The sequence below is a fragment of the Linepithema humile genome, chromosome 3, assembly GCF_040581485.1.
Source record: "Linepithema humile isolate Giens D197 chromosome 3, Lhum_UNIL_v1.0, whole genome shotgun sequence".
NCBI classification, from domain to species: domain Eukaryota; kingdom Metazoa; phylum Arthropoda; class Insecta; order Hymenoptera; family Formicidae; genus Linepithema; species Linepithema humile.
In genome coordinates this window covers 5,493,959-5,521,796 of record NC_090130.1, presented here as the reverse complement: position 1 = coordinate 5,521,796, position 27,838 = coordinate 5,493,959, and the positions used below count along the sequence as shown (strand labels likewise).

General features: G+C 37.8%; 4 protein-coding genes across 4 annotated transcripts in view; 1 reads left to right on the top strand and 3 right to left on the bottom strand.

Moving 5' to 3' along the window:
* The window catches only part of nudC (nuclear distribution C, dynein complex regulator), a 75,843-nt gene extending 75,699 nt beyond the window's left edge, over positions 1 to 144 (top strand). Inside the window, exon 7 of the mRNA XM_012374238.2 lies at positions 57 to 144. Coding sequence (XP_012229661.1) covers positions 57 to 108 — 52 coding nt within the window. The 3' untranslated portion in view covers positions 109 to 144. The remainder of the gene's footprint in view (positions 1 to 56) is intronic.
* On the bottom strand, positions 82 to 16,389 carry LOC105676402 (coagulation factor X). Its single transcript, XM_012374236.2, has 11 exons — positions 15,190 to 16,389; positions 13,986 to 14,548; positions 3,067 to 3,163; positions 2,859 to 2,980; positions 2,672 to 2,776; positions 2,482 to 2,612; positions 2,177 to 2,307; positions 1,907 to 2,106; positions 1,632 to 1,766; positions 1,329 to 1,553; positions 82 to 1,230 (listed from the first exon to the last, which is right to left on the bottom strand). Exons 2-11 carry the CDS (start codon positions 14,193 to 14,195, stop codon positions 937 to 939), a joined length of 1,650 nt encoding a protein of 549 aa, XP_012229659.1. The 5' UTR covers positions 14,196 to 14,548; positions 15,190 to 16,389; the 3' UTR covers positions 82 to 936.
* Positions 16,390 to 20,573: 4,184 nt separating this feature from the next.
* LOC136998540 (uncharacterized) lies at positions 20,574 to 22,096 on the bottom strand. Its single transcript, XM_067351330.1, has one exon. It carries the CDS (start codon positions 22,094 to 22,096, stop codon positions 20,708 to 20,710), a length of 1,389 nt encoding a protein of 462 aa, XP_067207431.1. The 3' UTR covers positions 20,574 to 20,707.
* Positions 22,097 to 25,595: 3,499 nt separating this feature from the next.
* LOC136998678 (uncharacterized) lies at positions 25,596 to 27,146 on the bottom strand. The gene has a single exon (XM_067351761.1). The coding sequence runs from the start codon at positions 27,144 to 27,146 to the stop codon at positions 25,773 to 25,775; it is 1,374 nt and encodes a 457-aa protein (XP_067207862.1). The 3' UTR covers positions 25,596 to 25,772.
* Positions 27,147 to 27,838: the final 692 nt, after the last annotated feature.

Genomic DNA, 27,838 nt, shown 5'->3' with positions numbered 1-27,838 from the left:
AATTGTTTGTTATATGCTGATATTGACGTTTCTAGTAATCTATCGTATTTTTTTAGGTTCATGCAACAACATCCCGAAATGGACTTTTCCAAGTGTAAATTTAATTAATTCGTCTCACAAATAAATACAATGAACTTAATGAAACGCTAACACGCTTAATAATATTACGATATCACATTAATTACATCTATTAAACTACATCTCAATCATTACCACAATACAGTGTGCGATCTTTTGCATCCGGTGTTTATAAATAAAAGTCGATAAATTACGAAATATTTCAAAGGTTGCAGAAGATGGCAGTACTGTATTAGATTAAAGTATAGAATCAGATCTCTACCATGGATGAAAATGTTGTTTTTACACTTGGATAATTTTTATATTTTTCTTATTTGCAAGTAAAAACAGAAACGCACAATTGCAAATATTTAATTTCTATATAGCGTTTCAAGTATAAAAGAATGAATTACAATTTATAAAAATAATCGAAAAATAAACATTGTATAAGTCTCTCTAATGCGATTTCTTAAATTTCCAACTATATCAATTAATATATAATCATTGATAGACGTATAGTTCAAAGATAAGTAAGAAAAAATATAAACGCAATCAACTGCGTTACGTTTTATAAAAATTACACTTTATTTCCTATATAAAACGGTACAAACGTGTTTCTAAGGAAAGTGAAGAATGTGTAATATAATAGCAAATTATAACATAATTAGCTTTATACTTGGTGTTTTAAATGCGTAGATTTGTACATATTTTTCGTTCTACTGATGTATGACCAATTGGGATACATCTTAAAACTCTTATATTCTGATTGTCTGTCATATTTTTCATTGTTTCAGAAAATCTTTCTTTAAAAACGCGTCGGCTACAACGCGTTATTTATGCGTTAATTATAATTATTATAATGCACAAAAAGCGTATTTTCTAAGTGTATTCATCTGCCTTCTTCATTACTTTTGTAATCCAGCGTACGTAATTAGATAGTCTGGCGTATATACCAAACTTGCCGCGTTTGCCGCAACCTTCACCAAAACTAGTGATACCAAAAATTGTCCACGGGTGCTCGGGTTTCCGCCAATCTCTGCAAAGCAAAGGTCCCCCGCTGTCACCTGCGCACGAATCCATTTTTCCGCGAGCATAGCCGGCACAGAACATGTTGTCCGTAATTCTATAATCTACATAGACCTTTCGACAGCTTTCAGTAGACACTATTGGAACCTAAATCAAATTTAATGTTTGTTATTTTTTTAAATTGTGATTGCATATATCATTAAATTATCCTTTTTTTGCGATATCGAGCAATTGACATTACATACTTTGACTTCGTGTAACACGTCCGTTCCAAAACTGTCCGTCACGCTAGACTTGCCCCAGCCGATAATAGTGCAGTGCTGGTTTGTGGGTAAGGGTTGCTTTGGCGCGGGCAGACACGCAATTCCTCTTGAAGCAGACGGGGTCAGGGTAACTGGTAAACGGAGTAGAGCCACGTCGTTATCAACAGTATCGACATCATATTCCGGATGGATAATTACGGAATCCACCTATGTGAATTAGTTAACAAATTAGTTAGAATTATTTAACAAAGCATAAGATTATCTTTTAATCACGACGACACGTACCCTGAGCTCTAATTCCGTGCCTTCTTTCACCGTTAAATCGTGTTCTCCAATTCGAACGTACAGACGTTTTCTGATACAGTGCGCGGCAGTTAGCACCCACCTTGGGGAAACTAACGTTCCACCGCAAAAAGCCTCCTGGAAAAGAAAAGGCATTGAGTAAGCCGCTAACTAGATATTCCTAACATTTGTAATTTTACATTTTTCTTCATTTTGCCTCTTTTGCGTTATTCCATCTGTTTGGTAAAAATATGAAGCATATGTTATCTCGAACATACCCGATGTCGATTCAGTACAGCCACTTGCCATGGCCAGCTTCCAGGTGTGGTCGGACGACCGCCAATGATTCGCATGAAATATGACAACCGGGAACCCTTGTGAGCGTTCGCCACTCCGCATTTCCAAGCGTTCGAGCTCTTTTCCGAAGCGAAACTGTCCACAGTGTTAGGATTCAATTCAAACTCATCCAACACAAAATCTAGAAAATCGTTAAAATTAATTAGTCACGTTTTCATCACGCAATGCCCAACGTTGCATGAGGTATTTACCATCGCCATCATCTTCGTGGCTACCACGAATCTTCCGATGAATCCATCTTTGGCAGAAGCTACCTTCGACGTAGCAGTAGGCGCTCTCTCGTATCACATCGCGTCCGCATATTCCGGGTTTTTTGCACCATCTAATCGAAACGAATGTGTTAATAAATAACGTTAATTATCTAATTATTTAATCAACAAAAATTTCTTTTCGGATAATTTTTAGATAATTCTTCCGTTATTCATTATCTGTTTAATAAAAATATGAAATCTACAATCATACTTGATGTCAATTTAACACAGAATTCTATGAATACCTGTGACGTTCCGTAGTGCACAGTCTCGTACAAGGCGACCATTTACTCCATTTTCCATAGTGTCCTTTGGAGTGTTCTTTGTTATCCTTGCCCTTTCGCTTTCCTTGTCTGCGGTCTGCTTCTTTAGATACCTGTTGAGATCGCGTACGCGTTATTTGAAGATTGTACATTATTGTATAGCGTGACTCACCTGAACCACGTGAAATTTCTTGTTCCTTTGTCGGTGTCTCCGACGTTGCTGATGCTTGCATCGTCTTCGACGACCTTCTCTGTTATGCTCGCAACCGCGTTCCTCCTATATCACAAGAAGTCATTAATCGAGAATCATTTGCGATGTCACATATAATAATTATTATGTAATGCATATATATATTTACCCGAAGTACAGTGGTTCCGCAATCCGTTTTCGATCGGCATCTCCTGACGCGGTTTTGCGTACAGTGCCGATCGCACACCGACCACTCGCTCCAATTTGTGAAATGCGACAATTTCGTCGTTTCTGTAAAAATAAATCGGGGATATTGAAAAAATATTTTTAACTGAGAAGTGGAAATTTCTGTATAGAAAGATGTACAGCACACTTACGATTCTTTGGTAAGTGATCCGCGGCAGACGGTTCATCGACCGAATGGAGGTAGTCTATATGGCCGCTAACTTCAATGGCGAGTGTCTTATTCTCATTCTGCAAATAATTTTTAAACATATTTAACGATGGAATATTGCAGTAAATTTATGATTATTGGATTTTACTCTTATAATATGATTACGATCACTTTGAGAGAGATAATCGCTGTTCAAAGTAATTATATATTATTATATGCGATCTATGACATTTAGTAAATCTTATAACAGTTATTGAACCTTCTAGTGAATCAATCCATTATGATTACTTCACGTTTTGGCCTTGGCCAAAATCTCAGCGAAAACTTCATATCGTAATAACCCCCTACTTAGCACTTCTGCGCGTCGGCGAATGCTATTACGATTGCCTTAAAATGGTCTAAAACTGTCTGTCCTAGACCGAAAGACTTAATGGACACGGACCGACCAGTACGCGGTCGATTTTAACATCATTTAGTGTGCTCCAAGGCTGTAACGCCTAAGTCGCGACATTAAACTCAATTTGTCCGCTGGTAATAGCATCGCGACGTAACCGCCATCGGCGCTAATCATGCGTTACGCGATGTCACCGTGTCGACAGAGTATGTAGGCATATAAAATTATTCTCGTACTGTCGTCACGCCTTTTCGATGCTCCTCGAAACATTCACTCGCTCTGAAGCGGATCTGAATAGATAATTATCGTTTGCAGCTGCGATAATTTATTACGATTCACGCAGATTCAGGCACGGCCAAATTGGCACTCGGAACGCCTTTTTAGCGGTTCATTTGCGGTATAGAGTTAATAATGACGCCAAACTCAATTACTTAATCGAGGTTGATTACCTCGGAGAAATCTAATGTCGAATGCATAATGAAAGGAAATACATCTCGTCGATGCATATCGCATAATTTGAAGCTTATATAACGTAAACTTTCTTGGAATTACAGAAGGCATATAACAAACATAATAAATCTAGAATTAAATGAATAGATTTGTAGAAATTAAAATTTTTTGCTATACGATAAATGCTAATAGAATTTGAAAAAAAAATAACTAGCATTACTTTAAATGTAAAATACGAGTGTGCAAACATAATGTCAATTCTTTTATAAATCTAGAAACAAATTGGATACTAAGTGAAAAAAGTATTTTAATAGATTTTATATAATAACGAATTATAATAATCTATAAATTTCTGGATAATTTCCTATAAATTTTCTTTAATGGCATACATAATTGTGATTGAGTATTCATTTTCAACGTGAGAACATTGTGATTATCAACACTCACTTTTTAAAAGCGAGATAAGAATAAAATCGCTGCAATTTGCTGCACGAAACTTTATGAATGCACGAGAACAGGTTTCCGGTCGACTTCTTTTTCGATCCGTGCTCTAACCAGCGCGCTCTGTAATTAGCTTCGCAATTAGCCAAAATATGCAAGCGAATCTGCAGATTGCGATCGTGAATGATTTTCAGCAGGTGAAATCTCAGAATATCTTGAGAACGTTGTGTCGATCACTGATTACCGAACCGCTTACATATATTACGAGGCACGCCCACGATTTCTCGTTGAATTATCAGAAGATATTAATAAAATTAAACGCGAACCGGATTTGTCTTGATATCAAGAATATTTAATTAGTACGCGATACAAGGCGACATCTCTCTTGATGTGGAAACATTCCCAAATATATGTATATAAGAATAATGTTGCTTTTGATATTTCGAAATAACGAAATTGTCTGATAAATTAGACAGATAGACGATGATGATTCATTAATGCGATATCATTGAAAGAAAAAATGCAAAATAAAAAAAGAACACTAAATAATGGAAGAAATGATCTTGAAAGAATAATCATGAGGCAAGAGAAATTTGTATGCAGCAAAGTTAGCGTGTCCAAACTAGGCTGAGACACGCGGTACCTTGCATCTCAGTGACGATCCCGCAAAAAGTTCGTGCCGTTAAAAGGGAAGGCAATTCCGCGGGGTAAAGTCGAAGAGCATGTTGTCTTGTTGCCGCGCAACTTCGTCGTTTGAAAACTCTGTACGGAATCTACACAAGAACGTACGGCGAATGTCAAGGGATCTCGGTCCATGTCCGAGGAAGAAAAACGACTTCACTAAGCAATCCGTGCGAAGTTTAATACGTCAAACGAGCGCTCTCTTCAATCTTCTTCAACATTTTCTTTCAATACTTCTTGCAGTTCGATGACTTTTGCTTTTTATTTCGACTAGTAACATTTCCACGTTTTTATCTAGTCTTTTTTTATTTTATATTTTTTTCACAAAAGATTAATTTCCACAAAAGATTTGTTTTAGAGCTATTTTTATGAAATAAACAAGTATAATCTGAATATCTGACTCGAAGAATGTCGTTGTTAAAAATTAATAAATTATACAGTGCGTTGATTATGCGCTCGGAGTATGTAATTCACTGTTTGACCTAATCTGGATCGCGAATGCACAAAAGAACGCGATGCAGGCACGGTTGTCAACAAAGAAAGGTTCGGAAGCCGCCTTTCGAGCTAACGCCTGAGCTATACCTTAGATGGTATCGTGGCTGGTCTGCCTACCGTGTCCACGCATATTTTAATATTACGAGATTGACGCATTGGTACCACGTATACTTTCATCAACAGAGCCTCACGCATTACGCCTCCTACAGTTTCTCGGAGGTCTTGAATATGTTTTCACTTAGAGAACAATTTATGCTCCTACATATTGAAATTTTAATTTAATTATTATTAAGCGATTGATGACAGTCGCAAATCAGCTATGTAAAAATTACAATATAAAAAAATTAAAAATTTTATTACATTTTTAATCAGCAGCATTAATTTCTAAAATTTCTTGTGATAATTTTTAAACTATATGGGTAAAAACTTCCACACGCAATTTTGCATGGACTACGAAACAAGGCTCGGAAAGAATGACATTCGTTTCGCGAGTTTCGTCTCCCTAAATGGTAACGTCGTCGGAGTTCGCCTCAATGTCCGAAAATGGTTGACGATTTCTTCGATGAAGGGTTGCTACGGATTTAATGTAGGATCTCGCGCTTCCAATTGTCGTCTCGCCATGTTGTCAACGGAATGTTCGCTATAGTAAGTTCGTGGTCTAATATATACAATGGCAATTTTTTACAATCAAAGGATAATAGAAGATTTGAATTTTAACGAGATTATTGATGATCCTACTTTAAATCTTGATGAAAAATTTAATAAGAAAGAAATTAGCTAAAGAAATTAGACGACACGTTAAAATTATACGTCAAGAATACGCGCGCGTTTCTTACGATGATAAATTAATATTTTATTGACGTAAGCGTGACGTAATTTGAGTATTATACCACATGCTATAATTCGTCCATTTATTCTCGAGAGAAATTATGGCTTCATTGCTAGTTTGATGCAGCCATTTGATTCGGACCGTCTTATAGAGAGACATAATCGCAAGAGTATACTTGCATATACAACGGAATGATCATTACGATATTATCGCAATGGTTACATGAATAATGTTAAATTCATAACGCTCACAAGATCACAACTTACAATCGCGATAGCGTTTATTCTTTCCTGCCAAGAATCGATTGAAGCAATAGACATAAGCATCATAAAGTACAATAACGCCGTACAGTTACATCAACGGCTGTTAAGAACAATTCATACCCTTTGAAACGCAACTCGTTTGGCAACGCTCGCCCGTAGCAACGCGACATTATTCCTCTTTTTGCGCTACTTCTTACTTTATATAAGCGATTCGATGCCCTTTCAAGTCAAGGTTTACGAGAGCCCATAAATACTGTTCCGTTTTAATTAGATTTTTAATAGCGGCAATAAACGCGCGCGGTCTGCCTTGAAAAATAGCCTATTCTGCGAACGACATTGTCAACGACGAAAGTGACTTCCTTATGGACAAATCTCTGCGCGAACTGTTTCGATTCCCAGCTGACGCGATGAAACTAAACGTCGGCGTTAAATTATATTTCGCACTCGCCACAGCTTGCTCTTTACTTCTTCCGATTCCCTTGCGGTAATATTATATATCTAATATGTCACACGTTACATAACGTCTCAGTCGTCTTTCGCACGAGTGAGAGCGTGCAGAATTTATTGCTAGCCGCAATAGTTTTTTATTTGTTTATTACGTAATTCTTTCCGCAGACATCTCTCGTAATTTTAAGATGAAGTTACCGTGAAACATTTTATTGTCAAAAAATTATTCTTTAAATGTGCAATTTGTAAGAAGATCGTTGCAAATTCCACCATATTTTTGTCAAATTATCATGAAATTTCGCTTAAACGGATGTCACAGCAGATAACATTCACGTCGAGAATTATTGTCGCAAGAAACTAAACATCAATATCCGCTTGGAGAATCGCATCCTGTGGAAATTATTTACGGTCGTATAAACTTCATTCTTCTTATTTATGTTTCCTGCTTAATTATGCGTGTGAGATTAATTTGCAGAGGCATATCGAAAATTGACTATACTATTTTGCATCTTATTTTCTGCCTCTAATAACCTTAAATTTCAAAGAATATTGTCCTCAATGCAATTTTCTTGGCCGGATTTAATTATGAGTATCGATTTCCAATACGCATCATAAGTACCTCTGTATGTTGCGCATACAAATTACACTGGAAATATGTGAAATAATAATAATTAGATGAATTTCGAAAATAAATCGTCTAATTTTCCGCGAATTAAATGCAATTAAGAGTGTCGGGAGTCAGTTTTCGAAATCCACGGTAAAAGTCATATTCATAAGGTCTTAATTTACGCGTCGGCGTCTCAAGTGGAAACACAGACCGTAAAACTGACCATTAAGATTGTTTGAGGGCTAAAGAGAGTCACCTGCAGCGCTTTAACTGTCGCTATCCATCCGTCCTGCTCGTTGTTTCTTCTTTCCCTTCGTGCATTCTTCCATGCATAAGCGGCCGGGCTCGCATTTATAGCCGCGGTTATTTCCGGATCAGCGTCTCCAACACCATACGCCACCGCTTTACTAGGACTGTGTAACTCCTTATTGTTTCTCGACACCGGCATTTGCTCGCATGAAAGACTGCGCGAGAGATACATCAGCGCCCGCAGCTAATTTTACGAATACCCCATCGATATACTATGCGGAACTCTCTTAATAACTGGTTATCGTTTCTTCATCCCACTCTCATTTCGCTAGAATTGAAAGCGATAGAATTGAAAGATGCGATAGAATTGAAAGCGCACTTTCAATTTGATTTTTAATCTTAGCGAAATCTTTGTGGCTGTTGTGAACGTGTATTAATATTTTTATTTGCTATTTTTTTTTTAATATACGAAATAAAAGAAGTGAACGAATTCTTTTGCATATTTTTTATACGCGAGCATAACTTTAACTCTACCGAAACATATCTTTCTCGCAATCGAATTTATTTAATGACGGCAAAACGGTGATATCGGTTTCTCAGATAGAACATTACAGATTACATTTGCGGGAAACGGTATACTCATTTAGCGGAAAATGAGCGACAGTTAATACATGATATTAATGAACACAGCTCTTTGTACGTAGACAAGTTATACCGGAATAACTCGTTTCGAATCATTCCCACTCCATTGCGCGACGATTGCTAAATACAAAGTAAAAGCACAATGTCACAGTGAATCGATCGTGCCAACCGGTTATCATAACTTTACGCGCTTGTCTTACAGATTTAGAGACATCATTTGTCAATGTAATTCATAAACGTTATTACTCGCTAACAGTATGATTGAAGATGTTAAAAATACCTGCTTCTTCCTGCTTACGAAGTACAGCTCAATGTATACGACGTGAAGCGTGATTCAGCATTTTGCAACATTGCGCGCATGAAATGGACAACGATGAAACAATGAAGATTTAGAAACTCCTTATTCTTTCAGCTGTGCACGCGGCTCCAAAGAGGCTCACGGATGCGATTAAGCGAGCGTTCTTCCATTGAAACGCACGTGCGATAGAACTTTGCTGAAGCGAGTCATGGCGTTTCTTATCGATGAATTAAACGTGAGATAGTAATTCGTATCGCGAGCCGCGATGTGCGGCGGACGCCGGTGGCCGGAATCCTCCGACAATCGCGCGTTGAACTCCCGGCCGGTCGCAGAATTCTAATCGACCGCTTTCCCCGCGTCGCACATCGGGACGACGAGACAATGGAATCGCCGGTCTTGGCACAAGCGACGTGAAACGTCTTGGCAAAGAAACCACAAGGAGCAGGATGAAGAACGACGGGTGGGTGGGGGTGGACGGAAAGAGAAGTTGGCGGAGACGAGTCCCAACGGACGACGAAGATCTCGGCGACGAGGGGAAAGGGACCGGATGGGATCTCGAAAGACGCAAGTCTCAGGACTCGCTGCCGAAGGGAACCGTACGCGACATTCTGCTCGTCCTTCTTTACGTCCTTCTCTCCCAGGGGTTCTCCCCCCCGCGCACCTCTCTCGCTTCCCGTCAGCATGGTAGCCCGTTTCTTTCCTCGGCAACGGCAACTTTTTATCAGCTGCGGGACTCACATACTTCCTGCCCGATGTCGGGCTGAAATTCCACGCGATAGTCGTCACAATATGCAGCAAGAAGCTAATCGAGCCAGAAAGAGGAGCTCCCGGAGGGTCTCCCGCGGGAAAGAAGGGACTCTCCACGGGGTGTCAACAAGACGTTTCAGCCTTTCCCGGCTGTTTTTGCGCTAATGAAAAGCATGCGGTACCAGTATGCTTTTTGCATTAGCTTAATGAAGAAGGGCTCGGCCTTCTCCATTAGGCGCTTTAACTTGTGATGCACGAACTTCGCTCCTTTTTTTCTGCGAAGACACGTCTCGGCATTCGGGATACTCGTTGCTGTCGAAAAATGTCAGTTTATTGCCGAACGCGACGAATTTAACGCCGTTGGTGCGAGGAGTTACAATGTTGAAAATCTAGAATGCATAAATAAATAGCATAGTAACAAAAAAACTATTGCGAATGAAACATGAATGTATTTCTATGAAGCGATATTAAATTCAATATAAATTCGTCACGCGCGTGTTTCGTCAATTTAAATAATGGAAAAAGGTCTTCGACAAAAATATGCAACGACACGCGATGACACTGGCAATATTTCGTGTATGACTGCGAGGCAGCGCTTACACTTGGCAGAACGGCTAACAAGTCTCGCCATACATGGCGGAGAAATCGTTTGGAAAATCGATGAGCTTCCGTCGCTACAGTTCGCGATAATGTCCGCGGAGGTAACCTCTTCGAGAAAGTGGAAGCAGCCGCTGCTGGAATGACAGAGCCTTTTGGCGTTGCAATGGAGTAACGGGGAATACACGAGCATCTCCGAGGATAACGCAACAGGAAGTTTCACCGCGGGATGTCCGTGGTACGAGCAGCAACAGGGCCGAGGTCAACCGTTGACGGGTGATACCTACACGGTTAGAAAGTAGGGAGATGTTTAGCGTTGCGAACGTCCGACTACGCTCGCCGAGAGGCGACTGTTAATTGGAAAATCGACATTGCATTTGATTCTCGAGGATGAGAAAAATACTTGTTCGACTCTAGAGCTTGCTTGGAAGAACGCAGGCGGCTCTTTATACCCACGACTGTATAGGAGAAGTTGTTTTGCTCTCCTGCAGAAGAAAGCAGAAATCATTACAGAGATGTAATTATACTGTCACTATATTGACATGACTCGCTTTTATGACATGGCAAAATCCATCTCGATAAGGCATCAAGCGAAATTACATACATACATTAATTTCAAAAATAGAATTTTGATCAAAAAAATACAGTCAAGTCGTGCGCGATATTTATGGTCATCGATTAACCGTAATTAGAGTAAATTACGTCGTGTTGCAAATTTTTTTATTATTGTAACAAATTTTATTTGGTTCTCTTGTTCTTACGATAATATTTATAATTATATATATGACAACGCATATATTATATATATATATAACAAAAACATTGGAAGTGATATGAAAACCGCTTTAAAATCACACACTTGCATTTTTATACCTGTATATAAATCTGAACGAAGAGTATATACGCGCAAAGATACTTCACGACACTTGAAGAGCGCGTCCAGCCTACCGGCAATATTTGCGGCAATATTTGCACGATGGAAATGTTAAATGTGCTGAAGGAACGACGTAGGTAAATTTCTTCGAGACTTCCTATCTAGCTTGCAAACATTAATTTTAATCAATATAGCAATAAACAGATCCCTGCTCCATAAAACGTAGAAAGAGATACGGAAATTGCTATAAAAACATGCGCTTGCATTTTGAACACCGCACGATCGCGATATCGCCGCTAAATATAAACTAGAGAAACAAATATCCGTCGTCTGATCATTTTCAACAAATTGGAATTTACGGACGATAGGTTGACGCGGATCGACAACAACGTTACTTTTCCAACAGAATATCCGGTGTAACATAACTATCTTGACGCTGATTGCGTCATAAGTTGTCTTGTTAACCGGACGAGCGTACTGTCGGACAAGCCAGACAGGAGGACGCAGATAAGCGTTTATCTGCTTCTTTATTTGCATATATCGGATTTACTGATCTCTCTTCTTGCCGTTTTTTCTTAATTAAAAATCGAAAAAGTTGTCATCACATGGAAATTTTAAAGAGTGTCGATTATGTCAGCTAATGAATCATTTGCTACGAAATGATCGAACGTCCGTGTGCGATCACGTCGACGAGGAGCGATTCTGAGGATGCTCGATTACGATGTAATACTGTCCGTGCGCAGTAACGTCACGTACGTGCATTGTAAGAGTCCGAGTGGCATACGTTTGACCAAATATAACCCGCGTCGCTGCAATTGACGAGGATTTTATCGCGAAGATTGGCACTCAAGCGTGCACCGTTGATTCTCGATAAAAAGTCAACAAGTACTACGTTCAAGATTAACATCGAGGTCTTTGAATGTCTGGCGATGCAAAATTTTAGATTATAATATATTGAGAGTAGTGGGATCGTGGACCATGCTTACGTCTTATGTACACTTTGTTAAAGTGTAGTCAAGACCGGAATTTTGTATGATAAATGCGTATTGTATTGCGAAAGATAAATGGACAATTATTTGAGTTTAGTCTACACTTCCGCGTTCTTTTGTAGAATGTATTTTGTTGTGTTTGTCTGACTAATATCTATTCTAGGCGGAATCCATATAATTTTCAGCGCGTCTGCTTTAGCTTTGCTCGCTAACGGAACTCTGTGTTTTGCGAAATTCATAAATATCTCGTCGATTCCCGCGACTGGGTGTAGTTTTCTTTTCTCTATTTTTTTTAATCATAACGATTGCAGTAAGATGAGAATTTCGAGGAATGTTATTAATGGCTAGCGCTAGAACTAGTTTATGTGTCGGCATATTAACCTCGAAATTGTAAATGATTATTACGCTCTAAGAATGGCCACGAAATTACAGTAATTATCTTGACGTGCTTAGCTAAAACGAAGTTCCTCCGCTTTAGTCGGTAATTGCGCTAGTATTGCTAGGTTTCTGCTGACACGATGCTTTATCGGTTGCTTCAGGCTTCTCAAACCTTTCCATCTTCCTTAATCTATCCACTAATCACCAATTTACCTTTGACAAATCGGACTACATTAATCTGGGTCTGTTTAAAATATATTTGGTGCAATTACTTTGTATCTTTATGTCGTTAACAACTTTAGTACGCGTGTGTAAAATCCCTTTTGGAATATTTCGTTTCACCAAAAATATATTTATCTGTATATGTTCGGAGTTTCTAGTTTGTTAATCACTTCAAGAAATCTTTAAAAGAGATGTGTGAATTATTCATTTTGCTTTCATTATTTCATAGTTTTATAAGACATTTTAATCGATCAAATTTTCAGCGATATTTTGAAATCGTCATAGTTTCGATTATATCTTATTTGTGTCTAGATTCGCGTTTTTTATGTTAATGAAAATGTGTATAATTACGTATCGCAACTATTGAAATTGACTAGTCTTTACAACAGATACACAAATAACAAGTTTACAAGATTATTATGAACAGTGAAACTTTTAGATTAAGCATTATTTCGCAAATCTATGTTATTCGAATCAATATCAATTTATTTTAATAAAATTGGACGCGAGATTACATGTGCTTTTTGAAATTATGTATATTAACTGATCGCCAAGGCTAGATATTATTAGATACGATTCGGCAAGGCAATTAAGTAAACTCGTACACAATAAATATTCAAAATTGCAGTGCATTAGTCGAGTACAAGGTATACGTAATACCTCGTTTTCCCCAGCTAAGCGATTTTACGATCAATAATCGATCGGCCAGGAAAGTCCCTGCTTTCTGTAATACAACGCGAGGTCGATATTTCTCCAGCTTCAAAGGCTAAACGCATCACAATCGTGAAAACTATTGCCTACCGCGCTTGCTCAGTAGTATCAAAACCTTTCCAGCTTACAATACCATTCTATGCAATTTCTAACTTTCATTAAAAATAGTTACAAAAAATATACACACAAATGATTGATCCAATAAATTGATTTCAAATTTGCATAAAATCTCTAATAGTTTGCAGAGTTTATGCTACAATATATGTAATTTTATTTTTTCTTAAAAAAATCAAGCCAGAATTCTTCCTTGCAATATTTTTGCTTTAATTTAATATTATAGATAATAAAGGAACTATATATGTGTTCAAATGAATAGAATCAATAGCATCAATAGAAATATCGTAACTATGCTTTTTAAGGCATTTTATTAATATTTCGCATAAAAATGACACAACTTTAGTCTCATTAAATTGATTAAAAAAATTTAAAAAAAAATTATTCCAGAACTTTCTTGAAAAGTTATAGTTTTGCAATTATAATAATAGTAATAATTTTTATCGACATTATCGATGTATGCAACGCACTTACCAAATTGTCGGCGGCGACCTCGGCGTACCCGAGAACGAGCAGGACAACAAGGACTCGAAGGATCGTGGCTGCGATGTCGTTAGCGATCATGCCCGGAAGTGGATCGGCGGATCGCAGCCAGCGGGACAGCCAGCGGGGCAGACAGTTCGACGGCGACGGGGACGCGCTCGCCTGCGAGGCAGGCCGGTGGTGTTCCCGTCGCGGACGCATCGCATCATGATCGCGACGTGCTGTCGCTCACTCCTTGAGGACGCGTACTCGACGTGGCTCAGCTCGACGGCTGTCTCACGTACACACCTACGTACCTTTGAGAAGGAGGACGGGAGAATTGCGTGCGTGAACGCGTGTGCCGCGCGCTCGAGCCCTACGCACTGCCACACGCGGATCTATAAATACGGCCGCAACTCCACGTGAAGAATTTCAAACAACCGCGCCGTAAAATAGCGTTGGAGTCCCAGGGAAACTCGGAGGCTCCGATCCTCCGCCGTCGATTCCGCCGCGTGATACGATGAGCTCTTGGCCTTGACACTGCGTCTCAAGCCCGGACGCATCAATCTGGCGCGCTGAAAACCGACATGGATAGAACTGCATTTTTAAACGAATTAATTGCGTAATAACATGATAGCGGAAACAATTATGTGAGTTATTTGACTAATGGAATTATGCTGTACAGAAGAGATATCATCGTAGTTATCTGGTGAATGCGATTAGTTTGAAATGTGTTATTAATTCCTTTAGACGTCGAAAATGCGACTAATTCTGCTAACATTTAAAAATGTTATTGATTCTATTGAGATTTGAAAATATTACATTTGTAAAAATAGAAAGCTGGCGACATGAATTTAGTCATACGCGGATTTTAGTGACGATCCCAGCTTTGCTCGCTACGACAATCCCAGCAATGAGATCCCGCGCGCGCGTATAATTTTTTTCTAAAATTTTTTCTACAAGATTCCCATTATAGCGCAGCACGATTTACATTTCTGGCCGAGGTTTCAGTCGGCCAGATAAAAAGCAAACAAACTTAAAAAGTACACATTTCATACATTTTAGCTAGTTTATTCTCGACAAAACTGCTTGACGACTTGCCCGCGTGCAAATCGTTACAAGATCAAAAGATCGCACTTGACGTCTCTTCTGGAGAACACGAGCTACTATACACTTTGGTTCCTTAAATAACACACGCCGACGAGCGAAATCTTACCCCGGTGTTCACCGCGCCCGAAAGAATAAATAGCTCCAAGTTTCGGCGTGAGGAAGCTCGTCAATACAGCAAGGTCGTCCCAGACGCTCGAGCAGACATCGCTGAGACGCCGATAGTATCTGTCGTGGTATTTTATTTCTCGCAGCGATACGCGTTATCTTCGATGTGGTTTACAGCAGCAACAGACGACGATGACGAGCGGCATTAATAATAGTGCACGAAGCACGACGACGGAGCATTCGGTCATCGCGGATTACGCGCGAAGTCGCGACGCGGCCGCGTTTCGAGTGAATGTCCGGTCTGTCAGCGAGCTCTTTGCGATAACGAAGATCATGCCCGATAATCGTTAACCGCGAATCGTCATCCGCGAAATTAAAGCTCTGTTTCATGAAGATATCACTTCTCTTCTCCAGTCGGTAAAATTGTCCAGTGTCGAAGCGCGACGGGGCCGCGGGCGCACCGCCGACCAACCGCGGAACCGACTGATATTTTTAGTTCACCCGACTTCTCCGACCGACGTCTATCTTCACCTTTGAGAGTTACCTAGTCGCTCGCGGCGATATCTTTGTTCTTCCTCGAAGCACGCTCTTGTACGCCGGCAGATCATACCGGTGAGCTTGATCGATGAACCCGTGATGAAATATCTCGGTTCTTCCTCGACATCCGACGTGTTTGTGTTCTCCGTAAGCCACTGTGGCTTGTGTTGATATTTTTCGTTTTATACAAATTAATATTTTAAGCTACTTACACGTTGATTTCGTCCATATTTATCTTATTTGATAAATTGAAATGATACTTAATATTTTACAGTTACATTGCGTAGACTTGTTACAGTGAATCAATAGATTCTTTATTTTTTTCGAATTCTTCACTTATTAACGTTGCATGTCTAATTATCTATTATTTTTATCGCCGTATTTTTTAATTCACTGAAGCAACTCGTTTTTCTTTAGAGCAAGACTCCTCGTTGATCGAATCATTTTTATAATTCAAAATAAATATATCGAAAAATGGAATAGTTTTGCTATACCGTAAATTTATGCGAAGATGTTCATCGGTCATCCGAAGCGCGATAAGTCGACTCGATCGCGCGATTCGTGAAACGATGCTGTCCGATCTGTCGCTTATACGAGAGCTACTCCAGCGAGCGCACGCACGTGGCTCCAGGCCGACTGACGAGATACACATGCGGGAGAGGAAGTATCAACGGAGACTGCTGAGAGGAGTGGCAGGCGAGCCAGACGGAAGTGGAGGGTGATTCTGTGGCGGGAATAGCTAAGTGACGAGGGTGCCGGGGATAACATCTGGCCTTTACCTTACGATTGAAGACGCGGTCAATCACGCGTGTATTTTGCACACTAATTACAAGATGGATTTGTATCGATGCGATATTTATTTATCGTCGCGAAACGATAGCGAAACGATAGCGCGCGTATTCGCGCTGCCAGCTCGATCGCAGACCGGCCAGACTGGTCTCGTTGCGATAACATCAGCCCTTTCCGACATTAATTTTGAAATAGATTAGCCTTAATAACGCAGTATTAAAATACTCTTACGCTCGTATCTCGATCGTTACATTCTTGCGCTCGAATCACGCCGATAGAAATACTATTTCGTGATTTTTTGTTTTATTAAAATGTTAAAGTATATACGACGTATATTTATCGTACCGTGGAATTTTATTTGTGAAAAAGTTTACATGGAAAAGTTGTGAGATGTTTCAGCCTTTGACATAAAACGTTCGTCTCCGAGTAATATGATCTTTAACACTTGTGAGTATTTAGGTCACCCAGACGTGCATCTAGCGCAAAATGACAATGAAAGATGCGTGAGAAATCTCGAAGTATAATCGTCACAATGTCGATGTTAAAAATAACTGCACTCGATTCCATGTTGCAATCCAACATTAACTATACTGTTAATCGAGCAAAGCTCTTTAATAAAATTTTAATATGGAGACTCGACGGCACATTAAACATTATGCTGCGTGTTTTTAACTTTCGAGCACACATATGTCTCAAAAATATAATTTCAAAAATACGCAAGCATTAATTTTATACAAATAATGCTTAAGAAATATTTTAAATAAATTTTTTATTTATTTATAATGTTTATTTCTTAAGCATACAATTATAATGTTAATTGAGAATTATTTCAATTATAGATTTTATCGACAAAATAAAATATTAAATGAAAAGGCATAGGTCTTTAACGCGACGGCATCAGTATTGATTTACAATTACTTAAATTAATTTGGAATTTGAAAATCATGCCATTATAACTTCCAAACTTATTCATTCAGCTTTGAAAAGAGGGAAGCAGAAACCAGAGATCGACTAAGGATCAGGGTCGCTCGAAGGTTTCGGTTAATGACACACGTCGCAGTTGCCAACCAGAGTATCCCTGTGGTCTGGCCACGCCCCGCTCTCGCAAGAAGATTACACGAAATTGGCCGTTTTTGAAGGAAAAATAAGCAAGAAGCATGCTCGTTCTTCAGGCCCGGTGATTTCGTTCCTGAAACGAGGGCCGCTTTTCGACCTAAGACGTTGACTCACGTGAGCTGTGCGTTTACGGTCGCGAGAGCAGATCGGAATCGTTTTACACGTCTGGGAAAACTTGTTACATTGATTAAAATTGCCGCGTCAATCACACGCAGTATATGACAATTACACGTCAACGACGAGACGCGCGTGCAATAACGAAGATTAATTGAGTACCGCAATACTCGGGAAGCGAATAAAGTGCGCGTGTCATTATCATCACAGATATTACGATAAACATAAACTTCGCGATAATGTCTATTCAGTTGATAGATAGTCATGAAAGAACTAATTTTTCAATTGCACATATATATATATATATATACAATATTATAGTATTAAATAAATCTATCTCTTATTTATTAAAATTAAAGCAAACTTTTTGCCGATAGTCTAATTCGCAATTGTACGATTTAATTCTGATTTAAATTTGTTAAATTATTCTTCAGCACACTAACATAGATTCAAGTTAATGTGCAAATATTTCCAAATTAACTCAACGATAAAAACAAAAGTAGAAATTGAGTATCCCATTATAAGAACGTAGATTATCAAATCGAATATGCTGATATACATAGAATCCGCTTTGTGTCCATTTTGAGGAAAAATTGGCTCCCGCGTCTCGTTTTGTAGGTAGTCGCGATACCACTTATTGTATAAACCCCCTTCGACGAGCATCAGGATTATATTGCTGATACGCTTGACGTAAGGCGATTCTTCTGGAAACATATATGCAAGTGGCGATGATAGATAACAAAGTTTAGTCGTCATTATCGTAATCTTACCATTCTGCATGTTCTTAACTTTGACAAGTTTAGCCAAACTGTCAGGTAGAAGGCAGGAAACGTTCCGGTACATCAATAAATCTTGAAGACAGATGTCCGGGTGAGTAACGTTTAATATTTTTTCGCTATATTTACGAAACTGCTGCTCGAAGTCGCTGTTGTAGCGGATGATGAGAAACGTAGTAGAATGCATCATTAAAACCAAATCGGAATTTATAACATCTTCAAAACTGTTGAATTGAACATAACGATTGCTCTCTAAATTAGTGCTTGTCAACTCTATGAAAAGAATCGAAGAGTAGCACGCATAGACAATAAGAACGCTGAGATAGATGAGTCGCTCACGAAATGTTGTGGGAGCTGGCGGTAAAGACGTGGCCAATATCATACCGATGATTTTTAGAGGATGCCATCTGTTTGGGTGGAGTTTCATTAATCGTGAACACAACCAGAAGATTCCTACGATCGAGAAACTTATAAAAAATAATTTGATCACAGAGTTGCTGTTGATATCTTTTTTGACCAATTTGGGTGCTACGACGCACCAATTCTCGATTAATAAAGGGGAGACATATTGATGATGTAGACCGAAACTATGCTCCTTTCCTATTATTGCAAGCGTAGTCAGAAAAGCGTCGTATTTTCCAGCAGCTACGTCAGATACAATACCGTATACAGTGCCATTAGGCATCTGATCAAGAATTGGCATATCTTTTGGCAATATTTTAAAAACCTCGGTGAAATTCATTTTATCTGCCAAGGTCTCACTCAGGATTTTGTCCACGCCTTTAATCTCTTCTCCAGTCAATGTCAATTTAAGATTACTATATGGAGGCCGGTGTATAAATGCATAACCGAGTGGGTAACCCTGCATATTTGGAAAATTATCTGTGAACCATGTAATGTGCGCAGAATAAGATTCTGTTGTATGGCTGTCGTTGAATGGATTGTATCGATGGATGATCGTTGAATACTCGGCGGAGTATTTCGATCTCGAGTACTCCACGACAATTGTGTCAAGAATTTTTTTCGACCACATTGCTTGGAAGAGCGTTGTGAGATTTCGAGACGATTGACGAAGTATCATGAGTATCAGTATTTTGGGTCGGACGCAGTTGTGCACAAAACGTCTTGTATCTTCAGCTATAACCTTGCTTTTGATGAAATTCGGCTCCTGTTTCGAGGCGTAGATATACACGACTAAATTACATGAGGAAGGAGTCTGTAACTTTTGTTCTCTACGGTCCGCGTGTACGTAAAGAGTTGATACACGTTTGATTATCGCCACAGATATTTTGTCCAGAATATTATGCGTTTGCTTCTCTAACAACGAGTCTCGAAGTATAAGCAAAGCATCTTTGGCGCGCGATGTTTGTAATATTTCACTTAAGATATCTACAAAATTGTCTTTGCTTGAATGATTGTCCACCAAAGGAAAGTGTTTGTAACTTTCAATGAAGCAAAAAAGCACGATAGCGCTGAACAAATGCCGCCACATGAATTTCATTTTGGTGATGTTGGAATGAAACGACAGTGGTCATTGAATGCAATCGGAATGACAACTGCGATGCGTAACACGATGGCTAGTTTTAATAACTTTAACTGCTGCTTTAATATGTGTGAAAGCACAAATATAGCTTGCTAACATATTTATGAAGAGTTGCTTTTTGCAAGAAAATATATTACTGGCTTGACTTCTTTAACATACTTCTGAAGATCATTAATCTTTGTCACTTACGGATATTAATTTTTTTTATCAAAAATGAAAATATAAAGTTCCTTGCTAATTGAATTGAATTTTGTACTTTTGTTTCAGTTCGTACTTTAATTTATCTCAATTATTTTATGTTGATTCAAGGATATCTTCTAGAAAAGAAAACTTTTTAGAAAAGAACTTTCTTAGAAAACTTCTTAGAAAACTTCTTAGAAAAGAAGTGTGTAATGCTCGGTACGTGAATGTCTGTACATGTCTGTCATTATAGTCCACAATGTCACGATAATTATAATTTTTACGGCAATTTCTGTTTAATCTATACTGTTATTTTAAATAAATCAATTTTCTGATTAAATACTTATTAATATTAATTTATGATGATTTTTAATTTTTTTCAAATACGTGCAAAATTCTTGACAACAGATTTATTAATTCCAATTATATTATTTATTATTGTTCATACTTTTCAATATTGTTCTTCAGCTATAAATTAATTGACATAGATTCAAATTAATGTCGACATATTTCGAAATTAACTCGCCAATAAAAACAAAAACAGAAATTGAGTATCCCGTTATCAGAATGTAGATTAGAGAATTGAATATGTTGACATACATAGAATCCATTTGATGTCTATTTGACTGAAAAGTCGACTCTCGTGTCTCGTTTCGTAGGAAGTCGCGATACCACTTATCACGAAAACCCCCTTCGACGAGCATCAGGATTATATTGCTGATGCGCTTGACGTAAGGCGATTCTTTTGGAAACATATATGAAAGTGACGATGATATATAACAAAGTTCAGTCATCATTATCGTAGTCTCACCATTTTGCATGTTGCTAACAGCGACAAGTTTAGCCAAACTATCGGTTAAAAGACAGGAAACGTTCTGGTAAATTAATAAATCTTGAAGGCAGATATCCAGCTGAGTAACGTTTAATATTTTTTTGCTGGATATACGAAACTGTTGTTCGAAGTCGATGTCGTCTCGTCGAATGACTTTCAACGTTTCAAGATGCACCATTAACGTCAAATCAGCATCTATTACGTCCTGAAGATTGTTAAATTCAACATAACGATTGCCCTTTACATTAGTGCTTGTCAACTCAATGAAAAGAACCGAAGAGTAGCACGCGTAGACAGTTAGTACGCTGAGATAGATGAGTCGCTCACGAAATGTTGTGGGAGCTGGCGGTAAAGACGTGGCCAATATCATACTGATGATATTTAGGGGATGCCATCTGCTTGGATTGAATTTCATTAATCGTGAACACAACCAGAAGATTCCTACGATCGAGAAATTTATAACAAATAAATTGATCACAGAGTTGCTGTTCATATTCTTTTTGACCAATTTGGGTGCTACGACGCACCAATTGTCGATTAATAGAGGATAGCTATATTGTTGAAGTGGACTTATAGGGTATATATTTTTTATCATTGCCGTGGTAGTCAGAAGAGCGTCGTATTTTCCAGCAGCTACTTCAGGTATGATACCATATACAGTGCCATTAGGCCTCTTATTTAGAAATGGCACATTTTTTGGTACTATTTTAATCATTCCGGTATAATTCATTTTATCTGCCAGGGTTTCACTCAGTATTTTGTCCACGCCTTTAATCTCTACTCCCGTCAATGTCAATTTAAAATCACTATACGGAGGCCGGTACATAAAGGCATAACCAAATGGGTAACCCTGCATATTTGGAAAATTATCTGTGAACCATGTAATGTGCGTAGAATAAGGTTCTACAGTGTGGCAATCTGTGAATGGATTGTATCGATGGATGATCGTTGAATACTCGGCGTAGCACTTTGATCTGGAGTACTCCACGACAATCGTATCAAGAATTTTTCTCGACCACATTGCTTGGAAGAGCGTTGTGAAATTTCGAGACGATCGACGAAGTATCATGAGTATCAGTATTTTGGGTCGGACGTAGTTGTGCACAAAACGTCTTGTATCTTCAGCTATAACCTTGCTTTTGATGAAATTTGGCTCTTGTTTCGAGACATAGATATACACGACTAAATTACGTGAAGAAGAAATCTGTAACTCTTGTTCTGTACGGTCCGCGTTTACGTAAAGAGTTGATACGCGTTTGATTATCGCCACAGATATTTTATCCAGAATATTATGTATTTGCTTGTCTAACAATGAGTCTCGAAGTATAAGCAAAGCGTCTTTGGCGCGCGATGTTTGTAATACTTCCTTTAAAATATCGACGAAATTGTCTTTGCTTGAATGATTGCTCACTTGAATAAAGTGCTTGTAACTCTCAACGAAGCAAAAAAGCACGATAGTGCAGAGCAAATGCCGCATAAATTTCATTTTGGTGATGTTGAAACAACAGTGGTCATTGAATGCAATCGAAATGATAACTGCGGTGCGTAACACGACGACTAGCATTAATAACTATAAGTGTTGCTTTATAACGTTAAAGCACAAATATGATTTGCTAACATATTTATGAAGAGTTGCTTTTTGCAAGAAAATATATTACTTGCTTGACTTCTGTAACATACTTTTAAAGATCATTAATCTTTGTCATTTACGGATATTAATTTTTTTTCATCAAAAATGAAAATATAAAGTTTCTTGCTAATAGAATTGAATTTCGTACTTTCGGTTCAGTTCGTTCTTTAATTTATCTTTTATTATTTTATTATTTTATTATCTTTTATTATTTTGATTCAAGAATATCTTCCAGTTTTTGGAAAAAAAGTGCGTAATGTTTGGTACGTGAATCAAGCATGTCTGTCATTTTGGTCCACAATATCAAGATAATTATAATTTTTGTAGCAATTTCTGATTAATCTCTACTGTTATTTTGAATAAATCAATTTTCTGATGAAATTTTTATTAATATTAATGCTGATTTTCAATTTTTTCAAATATGTGCTAATTTCTTGACTATAATTTTATTCACTTCAATTATACGATTTATCATTGTTTATACTTTTTTAAATTGTTTCTGAACTATAAATTAATTAACATAGATTGAAGTTAATGTTGATATATTTCCAAATTATCTCGCCAATGAAAGCAAAGGTGGAAATTGAGTATCCCGTTATCAGAACGTAGAATATCAAATCGAATATGCCGACATACATAAAATTCGTTTGGTGTTGACTTATCTGAACAGTCGGCTTCTGCGTCTCGTTCCATAGGAAGTCGCGATACCATTTATCGCGGAAACCACCTTCGACGAGCATTAACACTATATCGCTGATGTGCTTGGCGTAAGGCGATTCTTTCGGAAACACATAAGAAACTGGCGGTGATAGATAACAAAGTTCGGTCATCATTATCGTAGTCTCGCCATTCTGCATGTTCTTGACAGCGGTGAGTTTAGCCAAATTGTCGTTAATAAGGCAGGAGGCGTTCCGGTGTATTAATAAATCTTTGAGACAGATGCGTAAGTCAGTAACGTTTAATATTTTTTTGTCAGATTTGCGAAATTGCTCTTCGAAGTCACTGTTGGATCGGCGGGTAATGATCAACGTAAGATAATGTATCATTAACACCAAATCGGAATCTATTACATCTTGAAGACTATTAAATTGAATATAACGATTGGTGTCTAAATTAGTACTTGTCAATTCAACAAAAAGAATTGAAGAGTAGCACGCATAGACAGTAAGAACGTTGAAATAGATGAGCCGCTCACGAAATGTTTTGGGAGCTGGCGGTAAAGACGTGGCCAACATCATACCGATGATTTTTAGAGGATGCCATTTGTTTGGGTTGAATTTCATTAATCGTGAACACAGCCAAAAGATTCCTACGATCGAGAAATTTATAAGAAATAATCTGATCACCGCGTTGGTATTGAAATTTTGTTTGGCCAATTTGGGTACTACGACGCACCAATTCTCGATAAATAGAGGGTATGCATATTGCTCTTGTGTTTCAACATTATTCAACACATTTCCCAATATTGGCATCGTGGTCAGAAGAGCGTCGTATTTTCCAGCGGCTACATCAAGAATGATACCATATGGAGTGTTATTAGGCATCAGATGAAGAATTGGCATATCTTTTGGCAATACTTTAATAATCGCAGTAAAATTCATTTTATCCGCCAGGGTTTTACTTAGGATTTTGTCCACCCCTTTAATATCATCTCCCGTCAATGTTAATATGAGATTGCTATATGGATTCCGATGCAAAAAGGCATAGACGAGTGGGTAACCCTGCATATTTGGAAAATTATCTGTGAACCATGTAGTGTGCGTTGAATAAGATTCTATTATATGATTGTTGGTGAATGGGTTGTATCGATGGATGATCGCAGAATACTTGGCGGAGCACTTTGATGTGGAATACTCTACGACAATCGTGTCAAAAATTTTTCTCGACCACATTGCTTGGAAGAGCGTTGTGAGATTTCGAGACGATTGACGAAGTATCATGAGTATCAGTATTTTTGGTCGGACGTAGTTGTACACAAAACGTCTTGTATCTTCAGCTATAAGCTTACTTTCGACGTAATCCGGCTCTCGTACCGAGACATAGATATATACGACTAAATCATGTGAGGACGAAACTTGAAACTCTTGCTCTGTACGATTCACGTTTACATAAAGCGTTGGTACGCGTTTGGTTGTCGTCGCGGATATTTTTGTGAGAATATCATTTGCTTGCTTGTCCATCGATGACTTTCGAAGTATGATGAGAGTGTCTTTGGCGCGTGATGTTTGCAATACTTCACTTAAAATATTCGCGAAAATTTCTTCGCACGAATGATTGCTTCGTAGAAAGAAGTGTCTTTGATTAAAGTGTCGTCGGTTTTTAATAAAACCGAAAAGCGTGATCCACAATAGATATCGCCACATGAGTCTCATCTTGATGACGCCAGAAAAAATACAACTCTGTTGAGTGCATGTGAATTGACGGTTGCGAAGAGTAAGGCCGCAACAAATATCGACAACTGCAATTACTGCAGCATAAAATATTTATGGAAAATTGTTTTCTGCTGAAAGAGATAGTAATTGCCCAATCTACATAATAAACTTAAGGATCATTAGTCTTTGTCACTTTGCATATTGATTCCTACATATCTAAGATAAAGAACGAAATTGTGCTAATATAAATTTAAAATAAAAGGTTTTCAGTGCATACAGTATTTGTATTATATAATTATACCATTACGTTTCTATTTTTCCCGCGATGGTAAAATTGTTGTATAATATTTATATGTATTATTCCATCTTTACTGATAAATTTATCTTAATTTCTAGAAAAACAAATGTTTGAATACATAAATATTACCTTTTTTTAAAATGTGTAAATTTTTAATGTATTTCATGAAATCCGTTTTGCAAGCATTATTTTTTGTGTTATTTATTAAAATGTATGAGCTTTTTATAGAAAGTAATATTAAATTTAATGCATTTTATAAATCTGGAACTCAAGAGCAAAAATACGAATGTGCTATTAGTACACATAACAGCATATATAGAGAAAATACTGTTATACTCCTTAATTAATTTTCACGAAAAACCAAAGGAGACGAAATTGCCGATTATTCTTCAACAAATTAACATAGATTCAAGTTATGTTCTAAATCTTTCCAAATTAGCTCGCCGATGAAAACCAAAGCAGAAATTGAGTATCCCGTTATCAAAATGTAGATTAAGGAAGTGAATATGCTGACGTACATAAAATCCGTTTGCTGTCCATTTATCTGAGAAGTCGACTCTCGCGTTTCGTTTCGTAGGTAGTCGCGATACCACTTATCGTATAAACCTGTTTCGACGAGCATTAGAATTATATTGCTAATGCGCTTGACATAAGGCGATTCTTTTGGAAACATATATGCAGCTCGCGGTGATTGATAACAAAGTTTGGTAATTATTAACGTAGTCTCGCCATTTTGCATGTTGTTAACTGCGGCAAGTTTAGCAAAAGTGTCGTGTATATGGCAGGTAGCGTTCCGGTGTATTAATAAATCTTTAAAACACATGCTCCAGTCAGTATAGGTTAATATTTTGTTGTCAGATTTACGAAATTGCTCTTCGAAGTCACTGTTGTATCGGCGGGTGGTGTTAACATTAAGAGGATGCATCATTATCACCAAATCGGAATCTATTACATCTTGAAGACTGTTAAATTGAACATAATGATTGCTTATTAAATTAGTGCTTGTCAACTCAGTGAAAAAAACCGGAGAGTAGCACGCATAAACAATAAGAACGCTGAGATAAATGAGTCGTTCCCGGAATGGTATGGGAACTGTTGGTAAAGACATGGCCAACATCATACCAATGATTTTTAGGGGATGCCATCTATTTAGATTGAATTTCATTAATCGTGAGCACAGCCAAAAGATTCCTACGATCGAGAAAATTATAAGAAATAATTTGATCATAGCGTCGTTGTTGAAATTCTTTTTGACCAATTTGGGTGCTACGATGCACCAATTCTCGATTAATACGGGGTAGGTAAATTGATGATGTAATCGGAACTTAAACACATTTTTTACTCTTGGCATCAAAGTTAAAAGAGCGTCGTATTTTCCAGCAATTACGTCAGGTATGATACCATATACAGTGTTATTAGGCATCAGATTAAAGATTGACGTACTTCTTGGCAATATTTTAAAAATCCCGGTGAAATTCATTTTATTTGCCAGGGTCTCACTCAGTATTTTGTCCACGCCTTTAATCTCTACTCCCGTCAATGTCAATTTAAAATCACTATACGGAGGCCGATATATAAAGACATAACTAAATGGGTAACCCTGCATATTTGGAAAATTATCTGTGAACCATGTAATGTGCGTAGAATAAGGTTCCACAGTATGGCGATCTGTGAATGGACTGTATCGATGGATGATCGTTGAATACTCGGCGTAGCACTTTGATCTGGAGTACTCCACGACAATCGTGTCAAGAATTTTTCTCGACCACATTGCATGGAAGAGCGTTGTGAGATTTTGAGATGATTGTCGAAGTATCATGAGTAACAATATTTTAGGTCGGACGTAGTTGTACACAAAACGTCTCGTATTTTCAGCTATTTCTTTGCTTTCGACGAAATTCGGCTCTTGTTTCGAGAAGTAGATATACACGACTAAATTACGTGAGGAAGAAATCGGTAACTCTTGTTGTGTACAGTTTGCGATTACATAAAGAGTCGGTACGTGTTTGATTATCGCCACAGATATTTTATCCAGAATATTATGCGTTTGTTTGTCTAACAATGAGTCTTGAAGTATAAGCAAAGAGTCTTTGGCGCACGATGTTTGTAATACTTCACTTAAGATATCTACAAAATTGTCTTTACTTGAATGATTGTCGATCAGAGGAAAGTACTTGCTACTCTGAACGAAGCAAAAAAGCACGATAATGCAGAATAAATACTGCCACATAAATTTCATTTTGGTGATGTTGGAATGAAACGACAGTGGTCATTGAATACAATCGGAATGACAACTGCGATGCGTAACACGACGGCTAGTATTAATAACTATAACTGCTGCTTGAATATGTGTGAAAGCACAAATATGGTTTGTTAATATATTTATAAAAAGTTGCTTTTTGCAAGAAAATATATTACTTGCTTGACTTTCGTAACATACTTGAAGATCATTTATTTTTGTCA

Coding starts and splice junctions, on each gene's coding strand:
- LOC105676402 (XM_012374236.2), bottom strand. CDS start 14,195: ATGCGTCCGCGACGGGAACACCACCGGCCTGCCTCGCAGGCGAGCGCG. Junction 3,164..13,985: donor AGGTCGCCGCCGACAATTTG/GTAAGTGCGTTG, acceptor AATTATTTGCAG/AATGAGAATAAGACACTCGC. Junction 2,613..2,671: donor AGAAATTTCACGTGGTTCAG/GTGAGTCACGCT, acceptor CGATCTCAACAG/GTATCTAAAGAAGCAGACCG.
- LOC136998540 (XM_067351330.1), bottom strand. CDS start 22,096: ATGTGGTCGAGAAAAATTCTTGATACGATTGTCGTGGAGTACTCCAGA.
- LOC136998678 (XM_067351761.1), bottom strand. CDS start 27,146: ATGTGGTCGAGAAAAATTCTTGACACGATTGTCGTGGAGTACTCCAGA.